General features: G+C 43.5%; 1 protein-coding gene across 1 annotated transcript; it reads right to left on the bottom strand.

The window, feature by feature from the left end:
- Positions 1 to 3,797: 3,797 nt before the first annotated feature.
- Positions 3,798 to 17,057, bottom strand: LOC310792440 (histone-lysine N-methyltransferase SETDB1-B-like; the record flags this gene model as incomplete). Its single annotated transcript, XM_083654131.1, has 8 exons — positions 3,798 to 5,640; positions 6,428 to 6,542; positions 7,820 to 7,998; positions 10,232 to 10,305; positions 10,510 to 10,720; positions 12,813 to 12,845; positions 16,382 to 16,449; positions 17,047 to 17,057. 6 exons carry the CDS (start codon positions 17,055 to 17,057, stop codon positions 7,934 to 7,936), a joined length of 462 nt encoding a protein of 153 aa, XP_083510257.1. The 3' UTR covers positions 3,798 to 5,640; positions 6,428 to 6,542; positions 7,820 to 7,933.
- Positions 17,058 to 22,145: the final 5,088 nt, after the last annotated feature.

Here is a 22,145-nt window from a genome sequence, read left to right as displayed (position 1 = left end):
GGTCAATTTTTTATCATTCAAAAAATCTGCTTATTACGTGGTTTGTGTAGCGGGTGCAGATGTGAACGGTTGGTGTTGATTGAACAAAAACATTTGGGAGTACGGTTTTAAAAATGTTTGCAAAAAACAGTGATGATTTCATAATTCCTGCCAGTTTGAAGCATCTGAACTTTTCTCCTGTCTTCTACATTTTTGTGAAAGTACCAAAGCCGTAGCACGTATGACTGATATGTTATGTTACTGTAGGTTGTTAAGAATATCTTAAAATGTTAAGATATCTTATATCACAGCTGGTAACCATATAAATGCCTTCTTATATTATGTCTATAAAGCCTAAATAGAACATACTAATGTAATATTATTACCATTATATCATTAAAATGATACAAATACAACCAAGGCCTCCATATTCTACATCACTTCAGGTCAGTTTATTTCAGGATATCTTACTTTTTTCTTTTTTTAGGGTGTTGTTGTCGTAGAATGTTAATTGACAGCCAAAAGGTAAACAGTGAACCAGCTGATCCCTATTGAAGAGATCAGAGGCACTCAAGAAGGTAGTATGTTAAAAAGCCTTTATTCTTAGTTGGCTATCATTTACAGAAAGTTAAAAACATTGCCTATGCGTTTCGGCCTCACGGCCTTCATCAGGGCAAGTCTGAATGGTTTGGGGGTGTGGCATTCTTTAAAAAACAAGGCAGGCTACTCAAGGCAATCAAGGACAAGTGAGTAGTCACATGGTGCAGGTCTAATCAGATGACACTTCAAATCATATTCAAACGAGAGTTATACATTGAGAAACACTAATCAGAACATCAATAAAGCAAGCTAATCTTCATATTTACAGCAATCAGTAATGCAAACATCTTTTATCATTTAATAATAATAAAAATAATAATTCATTTATTTTATATAGCGCTTTTCAAAACCCAAAGACGCTTAACAGTAGAACAAAAGACAAGCAACAGAAACAGGCAACAGGCAACAGATACAGGCAGACAGATACAGGGAACAGGTACAAATAACAGTGGCGGTTCAGGGTAAGGTTGTATGGAGAAGCAGAGGAGAGGAAGATAACAGGAGGGAGGGGCAGGTGGGGGGGGCGGAGGATGATGGTTTGGAGGAGGTGGTCAGGGGTAGGGGAGGTTGTAAGCTTGGGAGAACAGATAGGTCTTTTGTTTTCCTTTTTATTTTGTGTGTAGGAAAGTGTGAGTTTCCTTTTAGTTTGATTTTGTTTATTATTTTGGTAGTACTCTACTCTGAACTACAAAACAAATAAACCTGCTGCATTGAGAACTTTGATCATGGTCTAGCTTCTCGTCTTTGGGAGTGGGAAGAGTGGGGGCACCAACATGTTATCCCTGGTTTTCCCTTATGCCAGGGCCGTAACAGAGAGAAGACAGAAACTCTGTGGCTGATATCTCAAACTCAGGCAACTTAACACAAAACGATATAGATGGATAAATAACACTGCAGGTGAGAGGGAAAATATATTTTGGATTTTAGGGTGAGCTGTCCCTTTAAGCCAGGGGTACATATAGGACAAAAAAAGTTGGGAACATTGATAGGCTAGTTGGGAACCACTGGGCTAGACTGTGGATTGGACATGAATCATGATTAAAAAAAACATAACAGATGGATTAACTTGTTGGGCACCTTTCTGAGAGCTATGGGCCTTTTTCACCAGTAGGCCTAGTCATTGTGTCTAAAAGGCAGGAAGTAACACAGGTGCAACTTGCAAGCAAACAATACCAGAAGATTATATCATTTTTAAGCTGAACGGGTGGGGATGCATGTGGCGGGGATTTAGACTTTACTAGGCTGCTTGATTTTATTTTAGTGTTTTATTGTCAAGACTTGACAGGGTAGCTACATTAGCCTTTTTCACCTCATGGCCCCAGCACTGGAACACACTGTAAGTGCCAGCAGGTCGCAATGCCGATAGCCCAGAACCAGCTGAGCGAGGCGGCGTGCAGCGTGTCGGTAGAGCTAACCTCTCCCAGCCCCCACGCCAAACCTAACCTCCCCCAGACCCTAACCCAAAACCTAACCTCTCCCACCCCCACGCCTAAACCTAAGGTCGGCATTGCGGGTGGACACCTGGTAGACATGTCCTCCAGGCCAAGTAGGGGCCTGAAAACCGCGTCGAGGTGACACTGCTTGGGCTGTCTTTTATGAAGCCCGACTTTGCATGTTCAACGAGTGAAAATAGGCGAATTATAAGGCTAATTCCACTTGTCAGTTATACAACTTAAAACTAACGCCATCCGTTATAATAACAACCTTATAAAACACTGTTTTGACGAACGTACACATTTCTGTGGCAGCAAGTAGACAAAAATATAAACTTACTTTTATCTGACGCGCTTTCACTTTTTCCTGTGTCTGGCTGTCTGCAGATGATGGGGAGGGGAGTGGCCGAGATGAGAGAACCTGGGCGCCAGTAACCTCGCGTCACCAGGCTCTTCTCGGCGAGAAAGAGCCTGGCTCCCGCCCACAATTGATTTTGTCACCCTACTGGTTCCCGCCTAGAGCCCGCCCTAGACCGGATGGCAGCGTTTCTAGCTCGTCAACTTTCACGTTAACTTGACAATTTGACCCAAGTATCAGAATCCTCTTTCACCGTTTTGACCGGTGTGTCAGGCGGTGGTGGCGGAGATGCCATATTGCATAAACGTTTTGTTTTATGTAACGCTAGCTTTGTTTTGATCAGACTCTAGTTTAGGTAACATCACCGCGTCAAGCTAACGGCAACAAAGACGTTGTTAGGCGCATTGCCATCCGGTGTTAATTCTGGGTCCGGGGTTTACGCCCCCATGACAAAAAGCGGGGTGGAAGGTGCCCAGACTAGGGCGCCAGTAGTAACATTTCACTTGTTTATTTGGCTCACATCACAATAGAAAAACCCCTTGTGCGTTTCAGAGCATTTTAACTATACAGGTTCCATTTGATAATATATACACAAAGGCAGATAACACAGTTGGGAGCTGGACCCAATTATTTAGGAACCAATCCACCTTAACCATATGCTTCTAGATACAAGGACCAATCACAGTATGAAGCTTCACAAAACATTGTGTCTATACTGGATGACAATAAAAGGACATCAATTAAACCATCTTAACCTAAAAAGCATTTTACATTTTCCTCAGTTGTTTTTAACCAAAAGCGGTCCTTGATTCGCATTTAACCAAAAGGTCAATAACCAAAGCTGGATTAGTCTTCCTCATGACAGACCTGCAATACATATCCTCTGAAATAAGGCTGTTACTAACTTACTATATACTGCATGAGTTTGTAATTTCTAAATCAATATTACAAATATTATACAATTATGCACTGAGTCAGAAGTTGATTCAGAAATATAAAAACTAAATGATAGTCCAATAAACACAAAAATAACCAGCTGTCTTATATATATATATATGTTATACTGCCTTCAGGTAGCCTGGGTAAACCCAGCCTCCACGTGACCTCTATGTGCTATCAGTCACGAAGAAACCTACGTTACAGGCATAGCCTGTGGTGTCATATTGAAGGCTGGGTTCACCCAGGCTAGCCTTCATGTGCTACTTGTAAACTCCTGCTTCTCAGTTCAGAGGTCAAATACAACTTGGTGCACAAACAAAACAAAGGTAGTTTTAGTTTTTGTCTTTGTTTTATTACAGCACAGAAATGTTTTGTACAGCAGCAACATAATTAAGAGGAAACAATGCGTAACAGGCATGTAACTGATGTCTAATGAATTTATTAGTCAAAATTGTCTATTTGTTCACTACAAATTATTTGCACACAATGCATTAAAAGTAACACATGTATGGTCAATATTAACAGCTGAGTGACTAAGTAGTAAAATACAGCAAAAAATTGCATTTACACTTTCCAGGGCACTTAGAATCCTATAACCGTGACCCATTTATAGAAGAATCAACTCAAACTCCTGAGAAAAGGACTCCTGCTGAGAAAAAGCAAACTTCATGGACCAGGGGAGCTACTGACCCCAAGGGCAGAACAGCTGCTGGGACAGGCGAGGACGAGCTACGGGTGAGGCCGCACAGCGGCCGAGCCCAGGCATCGAGAGCACGCAAGCGCGCAAGATGCCTAGTTTGTTACAATTACATTTGACAAATTCAAGGTGGCGATTGGACTTGATGTCTCAACTGTAATAAATTATGCATTATGATGCCGGTGCCACGAGCAGCCATCCTCTTGTTCACCCCAGGCACACACTTTCTGATCCCAGTTAATGTTTCTATGTGTGTGCGTGTGTCTATGTGACCTCCTGGCTGCTGTGGGTAGTGCTATCACTAATTAGCCATTTGTGGTAATTTAATCAGCCATAATGACCTAATTAAAATATCCAACCCCACCGTCTGCTTGGGACCTCTGCCGGTACCCATACAAAATGTGAAAGTTGTCAGCCAGGCAGACAGTGGCCAAGAAAATGGGAATAGGAATACATATACAGACAGATGTGCGAGATAAACTTTTTTATAGCTTATAACTTTTTATTTTATACAACTTTCAAAACAGACTTACACGGTGCATTATAATAAAAACAGAACACATGCTATCCACCTTATTTTTGGCGGCCATTTTTGCCTGATCTAGCTGATGGGTGCTTCTTCCGGTGTGATCCTCCCAGCCTTGTTGCTGACAGCTTGACACCCGTCTGGGCGAACGGAGCAAATCACTAATCAGGTCCAGCTTGGCAAAAATCTCGTCGATAAATATCCCTTTAAGAGCGCAGTGCATTGATTCATGGGTAATCGTGGCTAATATTAGCCGCTAGTTAGTTAGTGATGTTACATGGCAGTAAAACGCCACTGAATGACCAAATTGATATAACTTTTAACCATTTCGGGCACAACCGTTTCCATACGGACCCATCAGCATTGGTTAGTTGTTTATAACGAACGTGGTTGGCTATATTTCTAACGTTCTATCTATCTCTGCACACTGAGAATACTGGGAGGCGGGCCATAGCATCTCTGTCGATGATTTGATTCGACAGTTCTGGGCACTGGCGTTGGCGTTGGCCAATCCTGGCGTGTTCCACCCCCAAATCGATTGTCTTCTGGTGCAAAGCGAGTGGCTTCTAGGACGAACAGGCTCTCTGAGCCTCGCGCCACTAACGTTATTTTAGAGCAGCGCAGTAAATACAATATTCCTGGAACGCGAGTTTAACTTAACAGTTACATGTCCTCTGCATTCTACATAAAATTAAGATATTACGGGTTGTTTTATTTGGTATGTTACATACTTATTGGCCAAGTTATGTTCAATTCAGCCAGGGTACAAGGGACTGAGTGTAGGTGGCCATATTTTCAAATCAAGTAGAATACATTAGAAAATGGCAAGCTGCAACAATGAGTCACGTTAAACCGGACCTTGTACGCACAATTATTTTTTACAGTGGGGCATTCAAAAATAAGGTGGATAGAAAGAGACACATTATGAATCATAAAGGGAGTACAAAAATATGGACGTAGCCGCCATAAGATCACCCATTGGTTAGTGGACTGTTCTGATGACAATCCGACTTCTTTTTTGCAGGCAGTGGCACTGCTGGCCACTAGAAAGAATGCAGGTTTAAGGCACTTCTGCATTGGCTTCATTTTTCAGCACCGGAGGTTGCCCCTTGGTAAAAACAAACAAACAAACACACAAAAAATAAACATGAAAATAATTGTGAGATATATCGGACTGCATTTGTTTCAGGTAATGTTCCTCTACAAATCCATCACCTCCAGCTGATTATGAATGAGCTTTATTTGTCACTGTTACAAAAACAAGTTAAGAACAACGAAATTGAAGCTATCCCCTAGGTGCGTTAGACAAGACAATACAATAAGTCAACGTAATAAAGATAAGGTATTAAAGTAACAAGGTAATAAGGATAAAAGTGTTCAGTGTGTAAAAGTATGAGGTAATAAAAAGTGAAAAAAGTAAAAAAAGTAAAAGTGTCTAGTTTCAAGTTTGTTTCGTGTACACTCCTGTACACGCTATACATTCGAGACGGTCATTCCACTTAGCATATTTCACAGTCCTATATACATTAAGGCATCGACAATTTACTTGGTTCTGTGTGCACATTTTTTGAGCATTCTATTAAGGCACAGTATATCTAAGATAACTGAGGGCGGTCGCTATACTTTTAGCATATTGCACATTCTTATACATTAGGCACAGAGTATCTATGATAACTGTGTTAGGGCATGTTGAGCGCAGCTATGGCTCTTGGAAATAAACTGTTTCTGAACCGGCTCGTTCGTGCCCTCATCGCTCTGTAGCGTCTGCCCGAGGGCAGCAGTTCAAAGTGATTATGATGCTTTTATATCTTTTTCCAAACCCAAGTCATGGCCAAAGAAAAATAATCATCAACCCAAGACAGATGATTATTTTCCTGAAATAGATTATGATTTACCTGTGTGCCTGGAGGCAGCTTTGTCCTTGTCCTCCTTCAATGCATGTTTCTTCATACCGCTTATGTGCTCCAGGCGATTGGAACCTCGGTAGACCATCTCCGTATGGTGATCATCCTGAGTATGACACGCACGCGCGCACGCACGCACGCACGCACGCACACACACACACACACACACACACACACACACACACACACACACACACACACACACACACACACACACACACACACACACACACACACAGAGCTTTTAAATTACAGCAATAAAAACAACAAGAACAGGAAAAGATCACGTGTCATAAGTGGAAATAAATAATACTGTCAACAGGTTAACCCATTGATACCTGATGCAGCATTTGTGTGTATATCCCTCATTTGTGTGTGCACAAATGCTGCATCAGGCATCAATGGGATAAGTTCACCCAAAAATGAAAATTCAGTCATTATCTATATCTACTCACCCCATGCAGATCGAAGGATGAGTGAAATTCAACCAACCCCCCCCCCCCCCCCCCCCCCCACAAACACAAACACAAACAACAGTCCTGGATTTTCACAGCAAAACACCGTTGCAGCATTCTCCTAAACAATTGAAATGGATGGTAACCAACTTTCAAACAAAAAAACAACAGGGGGGGAAATGGCTGCATAGTGAGATGCCAGGTTGACTTGAGAAGAGGTCAATGACAGCCTGTTTTTAGCTGAGATCTTCACTGTAGCCATAGGAAGGAGGAGGGAGGGAAGAATGCGGGAGACAGCAGCTCAGTGAAGATTTGGGCTAAAACAGGGTGTAAAATCAAGTGAACGTGGCATCTCGGGGCTTCTCAGGACTTGGATTATGGCAGTATGGAGGCTTTTTCAATGTTTGAAAGTTGGTCACCATTCACTTAATCTGTTTAGGAGAATTCTGCAACAGTGTTTTGCAGTGAAACTCCATAAATTTTTTTTTTTTTCACATACAAAAGTTACAAAACTACATAAAATCCAGACAATAATAAAGGCGAAAGAAATGTGACAGGAGAGGCCAAGAAGCCATATGCTTATACAATGGGCCTCCCCTGAGACAACTAACCAATCAGTAGACAACAAAATAAATACATGGAAAACAATATTGGGGGGAAAAAAAAGAAACATAGACCTATAACAAGAAATGAATTAAATGTGACGACAATTTCCTTTTCAAATTTTCTAAAGATACCAAACCCTTAATAATGTGGACTTTGGTGTTCCATATCTGTACACAATGTCTGAGGGAGTACTGGCCATGTTTCCTTTTGTAAAAAAGGAAGGTGAAGATGATCAACCCGTCTAGTATTATATTATATTAATGAAGCCGTTTTCATTATTGGGTGAACTGATCCTTTAACAGCGCTGTTTGAAGGCTCTGACCTGAAATTCAACCTCGACCAAGCTGCAGTCGATACCCTTCACCACAACCGTCCTCTGGATCCCATTGAACTCCACGTTGGCGCTCTGTTTGACCATGTACTGCGTGAGAGGCATTCAGATACTCCTGAACGAAGGTCCTGTGCAGAGGCCCTCTGGAATGTCCTCGCATACGTCTTTCACTGCCACAGACAAGAGAGAGACACAAGGGCTTTACTCACTGGAATGTCCTGTTAGTGCACATATGAACATCTGATGTTTGATTCCAACTGGGGCGACCCATGCTTAAAATGTAAACACTCAAGAGGAGTGCTGTGGGTCGCTTTGGATTAAAGTGTCCAAATGCACATGGACATACATTTTACATGGACATTATCCCACGAACACTATCCTACACCCCCCCATTAAATGTCACTTTAAAGGACTTTGCCTGGACATTTTACATTGACATTATCCCACTGAGCCTATCCTACCCCCCTACCCTATGTCACTTAAAGCAGTGGTTCTCAACGTGGGGTCCTTGCGGGGGGTACCAGGAGGTCCCTAGCAAAAAAGGGGACCATTTATTTTCACTATCCCATCCTTAAGTAAAGCCCCTTTTACAGGCCATTTACACCTGGTGTTAACAAGCGTTTTCTGCCATCAGATTGCAATCAGATTGTATTTGATCACTTCAGCCTGATTCCATTTACACCTGGCGTTAACATGCATTTTCTGCAATCTGATTGCAATCAGATTGCAGAAATGGTTGTCCTCTCAATCCGCATAAAGTTGCTGTATCCAGATTGAGAGGACACATTGCATTTACACTTGTGTTCAATGTGTACACAATGCATCTCTGACCACCTCCGGAGGTGGTTTGGCCAATCAGATTGCAATCCTTCTTCAATGCGTTTTGGGGGTGTTTACACCTGGCATTTCAAGTGATAAAACACAATCTGATTGCAATCTGATCACAGAAAACGCATGTTAGCGCCAGGTGTAAATGGCCTCTTAGATTGGCCAAAAAAGCCACCAATATCCACAAATGACTGTCTTTTTCTCCGGTCTAAAAGTTACCAAGCCGATCAGTTTAGCCAATAGAGCGACTCTCGAAACGACCCAGGTAGGGGTGTCACGATACACTCAGTTCACGATACGATACGTATCACGATACTGGGTTCACGATAACGATACGATACGATACGATTTTAACAATATTTTTTTTAAACTTGAATAATGACAATATATGACTGGAAAAGTAGTATTTTATTTGAAATGCACAAATACAAAACATGCTGTTGTGGGAAATTGTTATTACAGTAACAACTAGAAAAAACATGAGATTGGATATAAGGCTTATCTTGAAATAGAATGAGTTACTGTACACCGTCACTTAGATTTACTTTGAACTAAAAGGTTTCTCAGCAGTATAAATTCTCATTATGCATCTTCAGTTTTTCTTCAAACTCAAACAACAAGAATTTTCTTAGTCTATTTTTTATGCATCTTCAGTTTTTCCTGTCAAGTAAACAGTTTTGCCAGAAACTCAATTGAATGGTTTCTCTCCTGTATAACTTCTCATGTGTCTCTTCAGAGACTTGTTCAACTGAACTACTTTCCACACATTGAACTTCAACAAACAAAGACGTTTCTTAGTCTATTTTTGAAAAAAAAAAAAAAAAAGAAAAAAAAAAAAAAACGCGATATGAGATTTCATCTCAACGATACATATCGTGACGTTTTACTATCGCGAAATTTCGTGGGACGATATATTGTGACACCCCTACTAGGCAGCTGGAGAGACGCGGTACTTGCTCCACTCACCGGCTCTATACATGAATATTATTGTCCGGGGCGTACGAGCAGGCGAGGAGAGAAAGAGAGAGGAGCTGCAGGGAGGCTCACTCTGCACACACTTTGAAAAACCCCTGGCTTAGACACTTAGCACTCTCGTCACCTTTAGAAGAAATCCCACCATTGTGTGTTCCCCATTGACTTGACTGTAAAACAGAATACTGTGAAAACGCAAAGGTTAGACATAGGTAATATTATTTCATTATGTGTACTTGAGATATTAATACAGATTACTGGAGGTGTTGGTGGCAACAGTGGATCCCCAAGGTACAGTAGGGCACATTGAAAACGGATTCCTCTTAAACCTCTGTGGAGGCAGCGGACACGCTAAAATGTTCTATGAAAATGTTACAAAATCTGTCCTCATATTTTGCCATAGTCACTCAACTTCTGTATGAATCCTGCTGCCTTGGTCCGTCCACCCTGACTTGTGTCATAATTGTGGTTGATATGGAGTCTTTTCTGTAGACTTAGGATGCAGATGAGTGTCAGTTTCAGGGCAGATGAATGGATGAAGCAGAGGAGGAAGAGCAAGAACAGTCGATGTGTCGAAAGTGTGTATTCTGCAGACTAACTTACGTGGTCGCAACACCAGGCGAAGACTAGGCAAGGAAACGTAGAAGGGGGCGTTATCGTCATAGAACACCAGGAACCTAGAAAATAAATTTGGCATCAAACCATATCTTTACTGAATCAATCTAACTGCATTTTATCTGAGAAATTGTGATGCATTAATTAAACACACACACACACACACACACACACACACACACACACACACACACACACACACACACACACACACACCTAGAGATAAGCATGCTCACTGTCTGAAACACATAAATACACACACACACCTCATTTTGTTCTTTCTATTGGGGAGTTCTCCCAGGACACCGGGGCAGAAATGGGCCTGGTCTTTGTACTTGGCCGCCACACGAGCACCGATGCACAGCCGGTCCACCGCCGGGGTCTTGTCGTTGGCAAGATGGTTTCCGGAGACCCGTTTCTTCGGCTTGTGCCCTTCCTCTATGTCTTCAAACTGAACCTTGTACTTCTTCCTACCGTCTGCGAAGGATACAACGCCAATGAATAAAGGCGGTCTAATCTTTACTTGTTTGAGGTTAATACATACAGTACAAGTATATAATTCATCCTTCGATTCAAATGTTTGCACTCATATCCTGACACAACACCAACAAACTCCTCATCTTTGTGGGGGTACTTAGTTTGAAATATTTTGCCAGAGTCACAATGTATAAAACTTTAACTTTGTGTCATTTCCCACCAGGTCTGTCCTGTCTCTGAGGGAAATGGTATGTTGTCACTGTGTTCTACTGAGACCAGATCGTTTGTAACCCTGGGGAAGGACTATATATATATATATATATATATATATATATATATATATATATATGACAATTGATGTACTGTATGTTTGTGCACCAGTGACTTGATTTAAATGAGATGACTCTCCTCTCTTGAGACATGTTACGTTATAGGACCCGCTAGTCTCGCTAGCACTATCGATAAGCTCAGACAGGACTGATTTTTGGGGTTTGAGAAATTATTGATCGATACTTATCGACACCAGGTCTTGATCCCCATCCCTATCACCACCACCACTGACTCCCCAAAGCAGCTATGCTTTGGAGCACCCTAACTGTGGAGCTTCGACTGGCAAAAACAGTGGCTACATTTACACGCAGAGTAACCCGACTATTGGATAACGGCCATACACCAGATCTTATTCAGGTTAAGCTGTTTACATGCAACTTGATGCTGACTGAGTGTCGAGTGTTACCATGAATAAACCAATTAACACAGAAAGAATGGTCTGCCAGCAAAACTAGAACGACCGCAACGCGGACTTATGCCTCCGCCATGAGTTCATTCTGGAGTCCAAATCGCCATTTGAGGCAAATTGGAAGAGATTCCGTCAAGGCGCTCCGGTGATGTTGCGTTACAGAGCTTGGAAATTGGGTGTGTGAGAGGTCACAGTGACCTTGAACTTTGACCACCAAAATGTAATCAGTTCATCCTTGAGTCCAAGTCGATGTTTGAGACAAGTTTGATTAAATTCCGTCAAGGCATTCCTGAGATATCGCGTTAACAAGCTTGAAAATGGCGCTCGAGAGCTCACCTTGACCTTTGACCTTTGACCACCAAAATCTAATCAGATCATCCTTGAGTCTAAGGCGATGTTTGAGGCAAATTTAATGAAATTCCGTCAAGGCATTCGTGAGATATCGCGTTAACAAGCTGGAAATGGCGTTTGAGAGGTCATAGTGACCTTGACCTTGGACTTTTGACCACCAAAATGTAATCAGTTCATCCTTGAGTCCAAGTCGATGTTTGAGACAAGTTTGATTAAATTCCGTCAAGGCATTCCTGAGATATCGCGTTAACAAGCTTGAAAATGGCGTTCAAGAGGTCACAGTGACCTTGACCTTTGACCACCAAAATCTAATCAGTTCATCCTTGAGTCCAAGTCGATGTTTGAGACAAGTTTGATTAAATTCCGTCAAGGCATTCCTGAGATATCGCGTTAACAAGCTTGAAAATGGCGTTCGAGAGGTCACAGTGACCTTGACCTTTGACCTTTGACCACCAAAATCTAATCAGATCATCCTTGAGCCTAAGTGAATGTTTAAGGCGAATCTGATGAAATTCCGTCCAAGCGTTCCTCAGATATCGCGTTAACAAGCTTGAAAATGGCGTTCGAGAGGTCACAGTGACCTTGACCTTTGACCTTTGACCACCAAAATCTAATCAGATCATCCTTGAGCCTAAGTGAATGTTTAAGGCGAATCTGATGAAATTCCGTCCAAGCGTTCCTCAGATATCGCGTTAACAAGCTTGAAAATGACGTTCGAGAGGTCACAGTGACCTTGACCTTTGACCTTTGACCACCAAAATCTAATCAGATCATCCTTGAGCCTAAGTGAATGTTTAAGGCGAATCTGATGAAATTCCGTCCAGCCGTTCCTCAGATATCGCGTTAACAAACATCGTACGGACGTACGGACAGCCGTACGTACGTACGTACGGACGGACGGACAACCCGGATCCATAATGCCTCCGGCCTGGCTATCGCCGGCGGAGGCATAAAAATCAACTCAAATCAGACAACCTGCTTCTCTGTCTTTTCTCTATTTACCTGTTGACTTGTGTCTTTCTTCAGCCTGGAGTCCTGAGGAGAAAAGATCATCATAATACTATCAAGATGAAATTATGTATTTTCCCATGTCATTGTCTCATTGTTCATGTCTCTGTCAGTCCACTGTTTGTCCATGTCTCTGTCAGTCCACTGTTTGTCCATGTCTCTGTCAGTCCACTGTTTGTCCATGTCTCTGTCAGTCCACTGTTTGTTCATGTCTCTGTCAGTCCACTGTTTGTTCATGTCTCTGTCAGTCCACTGTTTGTCCATGTCTCTGTCAGTCCACTGTTTGTCCATGTCTCTGTCAGTCCACTGTTTGTCCATGTCTCTGTCAGTCCACTGTTTGTCCATGTCTCTGTCAGTCCACTGTTTGTTCAAGTCTCTGTCAGTCCACTGTTTGTTCATGTCTCTGTCAGTCCACTGTTTGTCCATGTCTCTGTCAGTCCACTGTTTGTCCATGTCTCTGTCAGTCCACTGTTTGTTCAAGTCTCTGTCAGTCCACTGTTTGTTCATGTCTCTGTCAGTCCACTGTTTGTCCATGTCTCTGTCAGTCCACTGTTTGTCCATGTCTCTGTCAGTCCACTGTTTGTCCATGTCTCTATCAGTCCACTGTTTGTTCATGTCTCTGTCAGTCCACTGTTTGTCCATGTCTCTGTCAGTCCACTGTTTGTCCATGTCTCTGTCCAGTCCACTGTTTGTCCATGTCTCTATCAGTCCACTGTTTGTCCATGTCTCTGTCAGTCCACTGTTTGTTCATGTCTCTGTCAGTCCACTGTTTGTCCATGTCTCTGTCAGTCCACTGTTTGTTCATGTCTCTGTCCAGTCCACTGTTTGTTCATGTCTCTGTCAGTCCACTGTTTGTCCATGTCTCTGTCAGTCCACTGTTTGTTAAAGTCTCTGTCAGTCCACTGTTTGTCCATGTCTCTGTCAGTCTATATGTATGTGTTGTTTACGCCCCATCTCTTATCTCCTCATCAGCTTCATATGTCTTTTTCTCTGATAGGCCCACCTGTGATGACAGGAAGCTGCTGGCAGAAACCACAGTGACTTCCTGTAGCTTCACGATGTCTCCAACACAACATCACAACACAAGTCCACTGTCTATATCATTCAGTTTGATTTAGAGAAGCACAGCTCCAGTTAGTTATGTGCAGTGTTGGGCAAGTTACTGAAAATGAGTAATTAGTTACAGTTACTAGTCTCAAAAGGTAATTTAATTACTTTACAGATTTGGGAAGGCTAAGCCACACAACTAGTTTGTTATAATCGAACGTCATGCTTCGAAGGCGACTTTACGACGATGAGGACGGTAAGGACTCAATCAAAGCAGATCTCCGCTGATAAACTACCACAGGCACCTTGCTTCCTCATCCTCCTTCAACGCTTCTCCGCGAGATTTTGTTCGTACCGCCCCCTGGCGTTTCGGAGCGAGCTGCGCACTGACTATGTTCTGTTTTGGCCCGCGCAGAGTGCACGCGTCCTCCGCGGAGCCCCGCCTCCAGCACGTGCGCGAAGAGTATGCCAGACGCTTAAGGCGAGTGCACCCCCCTCCGGGTGCGGAGCGAGCGTGTTGGTGCGCCCGCGCTCCATCACATCACACCTACACACACAGAGCAGCCAGAGAGGATTCTAAATCAGAGGTTCTCAAATGTTTTTCAGCCAAGGAGCCCTTACAAGATAGAAAATATACCGGGGACCCCCTCATTCTGATTTGTGATTTTGGGCTAAGCTTAATTGTTTCCACGTGCTTGACTTTTAAATTGATAGGTGTGTTAGATTAGAATGTAATCCATGAACCATTTTAGATTTAAAGCATCAAATATTTTCGTTGAACTATGAAGCTTTTGCAAAAAAGAAAAAAGAAAAACAGAACCGTTGGTTGGATCGACTTGAAACTCGGGGGGTGCGCTGATGGTGACCCGACGGAGTGCGGTGCCCTGTTTCCGTGCGATTCGGACGCGAAACACGTTCGATATTTGAATATTTGTCTTCAGTTCTGCGCTCCCTTTAAGCTCCAACTGATCTGGCCATAGGGCCGTTAAGCAGGTGAGAACAGTCAACACAGATACTATGGTGTATTGATTTCCCCCCCCACCCCTACAAGCTAGTAGTGCTGACGACATGTTGCATTCTCACTTGCATTGAGATCATTCTACGCCAAACTCCATTCAAAAATCTGACAGTTTAATGTCGCCGTCCTTGTCGGCTACAACACAAGCCTGATAGAACAAGAAAGGGTTTTTTATTCATTGTTAGGGGAGACTTTTCACTTCGGCTTACATTCAACACACTAAAGCCGTTTTCACACATGCGTACAGGAAAATTACCTGTAAATCAATATCGGCCATTTCCCGGAATTTCCCTTCACACCTGAGCGCTCGCATGTGTGAATATAGTCGTCAAATAGCCTGTATGTTGGGGGGCGGGGCGGCACTGTGGAGCGGGCGGGGGGCGGAGGAGAGTGGCCTGGGGTCATGACGTATAAACTGTGCTGCAAGGCAGTCAGAAAAAACAAACAAACATGGAGCCCGGCGTCCACTCTTTTGATAATATTGCTGACGCGCTTTTTCCTCAAACGTAGACAGCGACGCAGACAAATGAAGGCGAAGATGGAAAGGGATATACGTGCGAACAGAAACAGATTCATGTTCGCAGTCTTCTTCGCTAAACATCGTGCAGAATATGAAGATAGACTAAACCGGGGACAGATGATGACAGTGTTAAGTACCTCTGCGCTGCTGCGTGAGACTAGCCTGGGTAAACCCATCCCCCACGTGACCTGCTCTCAGACCTGTTCTCAGTCACTATGCTAGTGACTGGGAACTGAGAGAGCAGGTCACGTGGGGGCTGGGTTTACCTAGGCTAGCGTGAGACTAGAGCCGTCTGGAAGCGAGAGAGACCAGGAGGGAATTTATTTTGGGAAGATGCTCTGAACAATTTTGACGACGTGGAATGGAAGCGTCATTTTCGCATGTCCCGGTGTACGTTCGACTACGTGCTGAGTCTGGTCCGACCCGCACTAACACGCAAGATCTGTTTGGCGCACGGTGTGGTTTTATAAGTGCTGCTTGGCAAATCACCAGACTGATATCTGAATAAAACAATTGGTCTCTTCCCATGTGCTTTGCTTTTTGTAGTTGGGAACAACCTCCTTGTAATTGGTCCGAAAGTCAGAACCCATCCAAAAGATGTCCTCTTTCCGTCGGACCAAGGTTTGGCTTTGTCCGGGGGAGGGTTCACACCTGTGATGTTGGTTCAGAACAAATTGAAAAGGCCGAAAGTCCGGACCAAATGATGCTGGTGTGAAAGCGCACTTTTTCAGAACCAGCAGATAACCTGAGGTATGAAAACATCAGATCTGGCTTACATTAGATGCTAAATCTCTCTCTCATAAAACACACACACACACACACACACACACACACACACACACACACACACACACACACACACACACACACACACACACACACACACACACACACACACACACACACACACACACACACACACACACACACACACACACACACACACACACACACACACACACACACACACAATCCTACCTGATAGGAGCAGAGGTAGAAATATGGACACAGTCAGGAGGTTGTAGAGAGATGACAGACTGAGCGACCTGTAGAGAGGAGACCAACAGAAAACAACAGGAGGCTGTAGAGAGATGACAGACTGAGCGACCTGTAGAGAGGAGACCAACAGAAAACAACAGGAGGCTGTAGAGAGATGACAGACTGAGCGACCTGTAGAGAGGAGACCAACAGAAAACAACAGGAGGCTGTAGAGAGATGACAGACTGAGCCACCTGTAGAGAGGAGACCAACAGAAAACATCAGGAGGCTGTAGAGAGATGACAGACTGAGCGACCTGTAGAGAGGAGACCAACAGAAAACAACAGGAGGCTGTAGAGAGATGACAGACTGAGCCACCTGTAGAGAGGAGACCAACAGAAAATATCAGGAGGCTGTAGAGAGATGACAGACTGAGCGACATGTAGAGAGGAGACCAACAGAAAACATCAGGAGGCTGTAGAGAGATGACAGACTGAGCGACCTGTAGAGAGGAGACCAACAGAAAACATCAGGAGGCTGTAGAGAGATGACAGACTGAGCCACCTGTAGAGACGAGAGACCAACAGAAAATAACACCATCAGCAGCCGCGATCCAAAGCATCCCGGCATTGCCTTCAGAAACCAGGCGAACCCCCTCATCTCACCACTCGCTCATGAGGCTCTGCTGCAGTCCTGTATCTTGAGCCCAGGGGGGCGCTCTTCCCGGTGAAGCTCCTCTCGGCGTTGATCCGGGGGAACAGAGAGAGCCAGGGCAAGGAGGGGTGCTGCCAGTACACCAGACTCTGCTGGAAGGCACGACGCAACTCCGAACAACACCGGGGCTCCTGGAGGGAGGGGGGAAGGTAGGGAGAGAGAGACAGAGAGAGAGAGAGAGAGAGAGAGGGGGAGGGGTAGAGAGGTGGGAGAGAGAGAGACAGAGAGAGGGGGAGTGAGAGAGAAAGAGGCGAGAGAGCAAGAGAGGGGGGAGAGAGAAGGGAGAGAGAAAGGGGGGGCATTATGAAATTAAATTATGAAATTAAAACTGAAGCTAAGTTTCTTCTTCAGGAATAAATCCTGCTTCTCATTTGTTCCTAGTAAACGTTTGGTTGCTGCCACCTTCCTGCCTCTTCTGGATGATGGTGGCTAGCTGTCTCCATCTCCTGGATGCAGCTTACCATGACGCGCTGCATTTTGTTACCGGCTGTAAAGCCCTTACCAGTGTTGGGCAAGTTACTTTCAAAATGTAATATACTACATATTACTAGTTACTTTCATTTGAAAGTAATAAGTTACTTTACAATATTACTGTCTGTGTAGAGTAACTCGTTACTTATTACACTACTTTTGCATTACTTTCACCAAAATAACAGCAGCAGCAGAATGACATCACTGCCCCGGACCATCCTGAAAAATTATTTCAACCGCCTTGAAATCAGTGTAAACAATCCAAAATTCTAAATGTGATCCTTTTCCTTTGTTATTGTCATCTATAGTGGTTATTTAGATGAAACCACACAGTTTGATTAGGAAATGATTGTATCTTTTTTAAATATGTGCTTTGATTTAAAAAAAAATGTAACTCAATTTGTAACTTGAGTTACATGACAAAGTAACTGGTATAATATTACTGAAATCCTATAAGTAATAGATAGATAGATAGATAGATAGTTTTTATTTCTGTGTCATGCCATTTCTGGCCCATCCCACATGGGATTACAAGACACCAAATTATATATAAACATAATCATAACATAACATCCGGTTGTACAAACAAAATAAATAAAGTATATAATATATACACATATGCATGACATAATAAGTTATATTACTGAGTTACTGCTAAAAGTAATATATTACATGTAATATGTTACTTTTGTAATGAGTTACCCCCAACACTGGCCCTTACTCACCACTGTGTTCTGTACTCACTAGTCAACTGGCCATCTCTTTCCATCCGCCGAACCCATCACTGCTGGTACATTTTCATTTACAAATCCATACTAGGCCTGCTGCCTCATTACTTATCCAACTATCTACCTGGCAAACAGTCCAGCTACAGCCTGCATACACAGGACTTCATCACCTACTCCATCCCCTCGGTCCGTACTGAGAAAGGTAAAAAGGCGTTCCCCTTCTGCCTGGAACAACGCTACAGCTTATGCTGCCTTCCAGACACCTGGGACGTGGGTGTTTCCCAGTGGAAAAGTCCCACCCCCCACCTTCAAAGCATTCCAGAGCACAAAGGCAAAACGCAACCAAGAAACATGGCGGACCGAGACAAACTTTTTTTTGTTTAGCAAATAGCAAGACAGCTTAACAACGAGTAGAGCACCATCCTTACATATTTAAATGAAAATGAGGAGCAGCAATGACACATAATGTAACAGACTCTATTATACATTTTATTAAGGCACTTAATACTTTGGACTACATACTCCATGTTGCGGCCATTGTTGTGTGACGTCAGACAACTGGTTCCCAGCCTAGTGGGGGTAGATTTTTTTCTCCCAGTTTTCAAGTGGGAGCTCCCACTTTGAGTGCCGTTCCAGCGCACTTTTCCTAATAGGAGGCCAGAAAATCCGAAGGTCCCAGTTGTCTGGAAGGCAGCATTAGTCTGAAGTTGTCCAGCCTGATCCCAGACTTTTAAACTTATATTTTAGAATTTGGAGAGTGCTTCTATGCTTTGCTCCTGCTCACAAAGTTGAGCCTCTCCTCCTTTAGCACTTTACACTTTCATTATTTTAGTGAATGTCTCATTGTTTATTGAAACTGTCAATTCTGCAAACAGAACTCACATCTGCAGTGTGCATTTTCACAGCAAGCATGACAATGAAGGAGAGGAGAGTGGGACTAACGATACACTCCCTGCTTTCAAGGGGAAAGTTGCATAACTGTAGCTTTAAATACGCTGCCTGCTGTGCTGGGCTCTGCACACAGGGGGCAGTGTGGGTACTGTAGCTGCAGGCTGCTGTGCTGGGCTCTGCACACAGGGGGCAGTGTGGGTACTGTAGCTGCAGGCTGCTGTTCTGGGCTCTGCACACAGGGGGCAGTGTGGGTACTGTAGCTGCAGGCTGCTGTTCTGGGCTCTGCACACAGGGGGCAGTGTGGGTACTGTAGCTGCAGGCTGCTGTTCTGGGCTCTGCACACAGGGGGCAGTGTGGGTACTGTACCTGCAGACTGTGTGGCAGGCTGCTGTGCTGGGCTCTGCAGTGCTGGCTGAGCCCCTGTGCTTCCTCCTGGGCTCTGGGCTGCTCGGCCCAGGACAGAGAGAGCGGGGAGGTGAAGAGGAGGCATGTCTTCAGGCTCCAGTCTGCTGGATACTCCACGAAGACAGGGGACGCTATGGAGGCAGGAGCACCGGCCTGCCCAGGACTCTGGGGAGGAAGAGGAGAGATGACAGAGTGAGACAGAGGAAAGGGTTAACAAGTCTCTTTATATAGTTAGATGGTGTGCAGGGTTGGAAAACAGCACTGGCCAGTGAGTGGCCAAATGCAGGAGAATTTGATCAACCTACCAGGCAGCCACGCTGGCCTAGATTTGCCAGAAAGACGAACATTTCAGCTGATGTACAGTACAGTCGTAAGGATTTAGAATGTTTTGATTAATCAAAACAACCGCGTTAACTTTATTGAATTCCGAAAGTGTTGGGTTCAATGTCGGATATTGCATTACTGCCCTGAAGAATGAGTCTGACTTTACGAGTAGAAAATCTTTTTACAGCCTCACCTCAATGTGTCCACAAACTATTTAATCAAGGATCAATATTCCCAATGTGGCAATGTGTCCTATCATTTCTTCTTCTTGAGAGTTATCCTTTCTTTCTGATGCCATGTTGAAAATGTCAGCAGGAAATATTACAGTAGTAGGGCTTATCATCCTATAATAAGGTGACATTGTCTACCGCAGGGGCGGGCAACTGGCGCCCCGCAGGCGCGTAACTTTGCACCTGAACGCAACATGCAAGATACCCGCTATGTCATTCTGGCCTATACTCCACTTCTGTTATAACATTTCAGTCTGGAATATGGAATATCTTTCAATAATCTTTATGACTAAAAGGCTACATTGAAGTAAAAATGTAAATAATTAACTTGTTGGTTTTGGATTTATTTAGCTTCAAGAGTGCATTTTTGTTTGTGTGACCCTCAACACAGGCTTTGAGAATCCCAGGCCACTTACTGATACTTATGCTTAAATTAACCCACTCATATTCTGGTTTATTTCAAGAAAAACATTTTGGCTAGTGGAAATTCTAATTGGCTGGTAACTTTAAAATCTAGCAGCCATATTGGCAGGTAGTCAAAAAAGTGAATTTCATGCCCTGCAGGGAGAGCAGGTGGTGACATAGGAGTGAGTGAGAAAAGGATCAAATATTGGTGGTTAAGACTGAATAATGACATCACAACTAAAATTAGTTATTCCTCTAAACCTGGCTTCAAATGCCCCACATTTTCCCACGCTGGCGCCGTTTGGCCCTCAGCAAAATCTGGCCCTCTGGTAGCGAGGACATTTTTTTGTGGCCCTCTCTATCATCAAAGTTGCCCATCCCTGGCTACAGTCTATGGCTTCTTGTTAGAATATTTGATTATTTTCACCGATTTCTAGGCCATTAGCTAGTTTGTCGTTTATATTCTATATCCTTTCCCTGCTGAATCATATTCCTACTTCTGATGTGTAACAATCTCATTTAGTCTGTAATCTCCAATATTATCAGTGCGATCATCATCACATCACCATCATTACATCATTATAGACAGTGGTGTAGTCCCGGCAGAACGCGTGGGAACGGCGTTCCCATACTTCTCCAAGCAGTGTTTTGTGTGTGTCAATGTGTGTGTGTATGTGGAGCCAATAAAACGAGTGAATCTGGACAAAGTTGTCATTCGTCTATATTTAAGGTGGGCTGAATGATTCACATCCTTTCATTTTTCGGACCAGTTGCGAAAAAGGTACGTTTACAATCATTTAGAAACAATGTTAAAAGCTGTTTTGGCACCAGGCAGGCACACGCCCCCTGGGCCAAATCAGCTACACACGGAAGCACACCGGTCCGGTTTCTCAGTTTCTGCACATGCGCAAGCGGTGTACATTTTACTATGGAGTGCACGTTACATTACCAAGATTTATTTTCAATTAACGCTAATCAAAAGTTAGCGTTAATCACCAGATTGCAATTTGCAACGCCAGAATTCGCCACAAAATGGTAAGTTACTTGCTAAAAATGCCAGCCGCCGTGCCAAATGATCAATTATGCAGCCTTGTGCAACTTGCGTGATGCTTGAGACTTGTTTAGCTTAGCTGTTTGTGATAACTGACTCTGTCATGGGCTACTTCTGCAGTGTCTAGAGGACACAATAAATTATGTGTGTGTGTCAGTGTAGTGTGTGTGCGTGCGGGGGGACCTGTGCGTGTGCTGGGGGAGGGGGGTGTTCCGCAAATAGGTGCGTTCCCTCACTTCTCAAGATAGCACTACACCTCTGATTATAGAGATATTTATTCATTGATCCTACATGTCCAACGCCATATATCGATTATCTAAATTTAATCTGGGATTACACATTACTTCCACTCGTGAAAAAAAGGACATGCAGAGGTTTTATTGAGCTGAGGGTGAATTCACACTGTAGGTGAATATTTGAAAACGTTTGCCTGCAGTGTGATTGAACGTTAGCATAAAACTCTCCACAGAAACACAGGCTAATGATGAAGAGAAGCACATTGGAATCAGTCCATGCTAACTAAGCACTCAACCAGTGTAGCAAGT

This window comes from Poromitra crassiceps (genome assembly GCF_964638095.1).
Source record: "Poromitra crassiceps genome assembly, chromosome: 18".
NCBI classification, from domain to species: Eukaryota; Metazoa; Chordata; class Actinopteri; order Beryciformes; family Melamphaidae; genus Poromitra; species Poromitra crassiceps.
The sequence above is the reverse complement of the archived record's forward strand: the minus strand, read 5'-3'. Positions and strand labels throughout refer to the sequence as shown.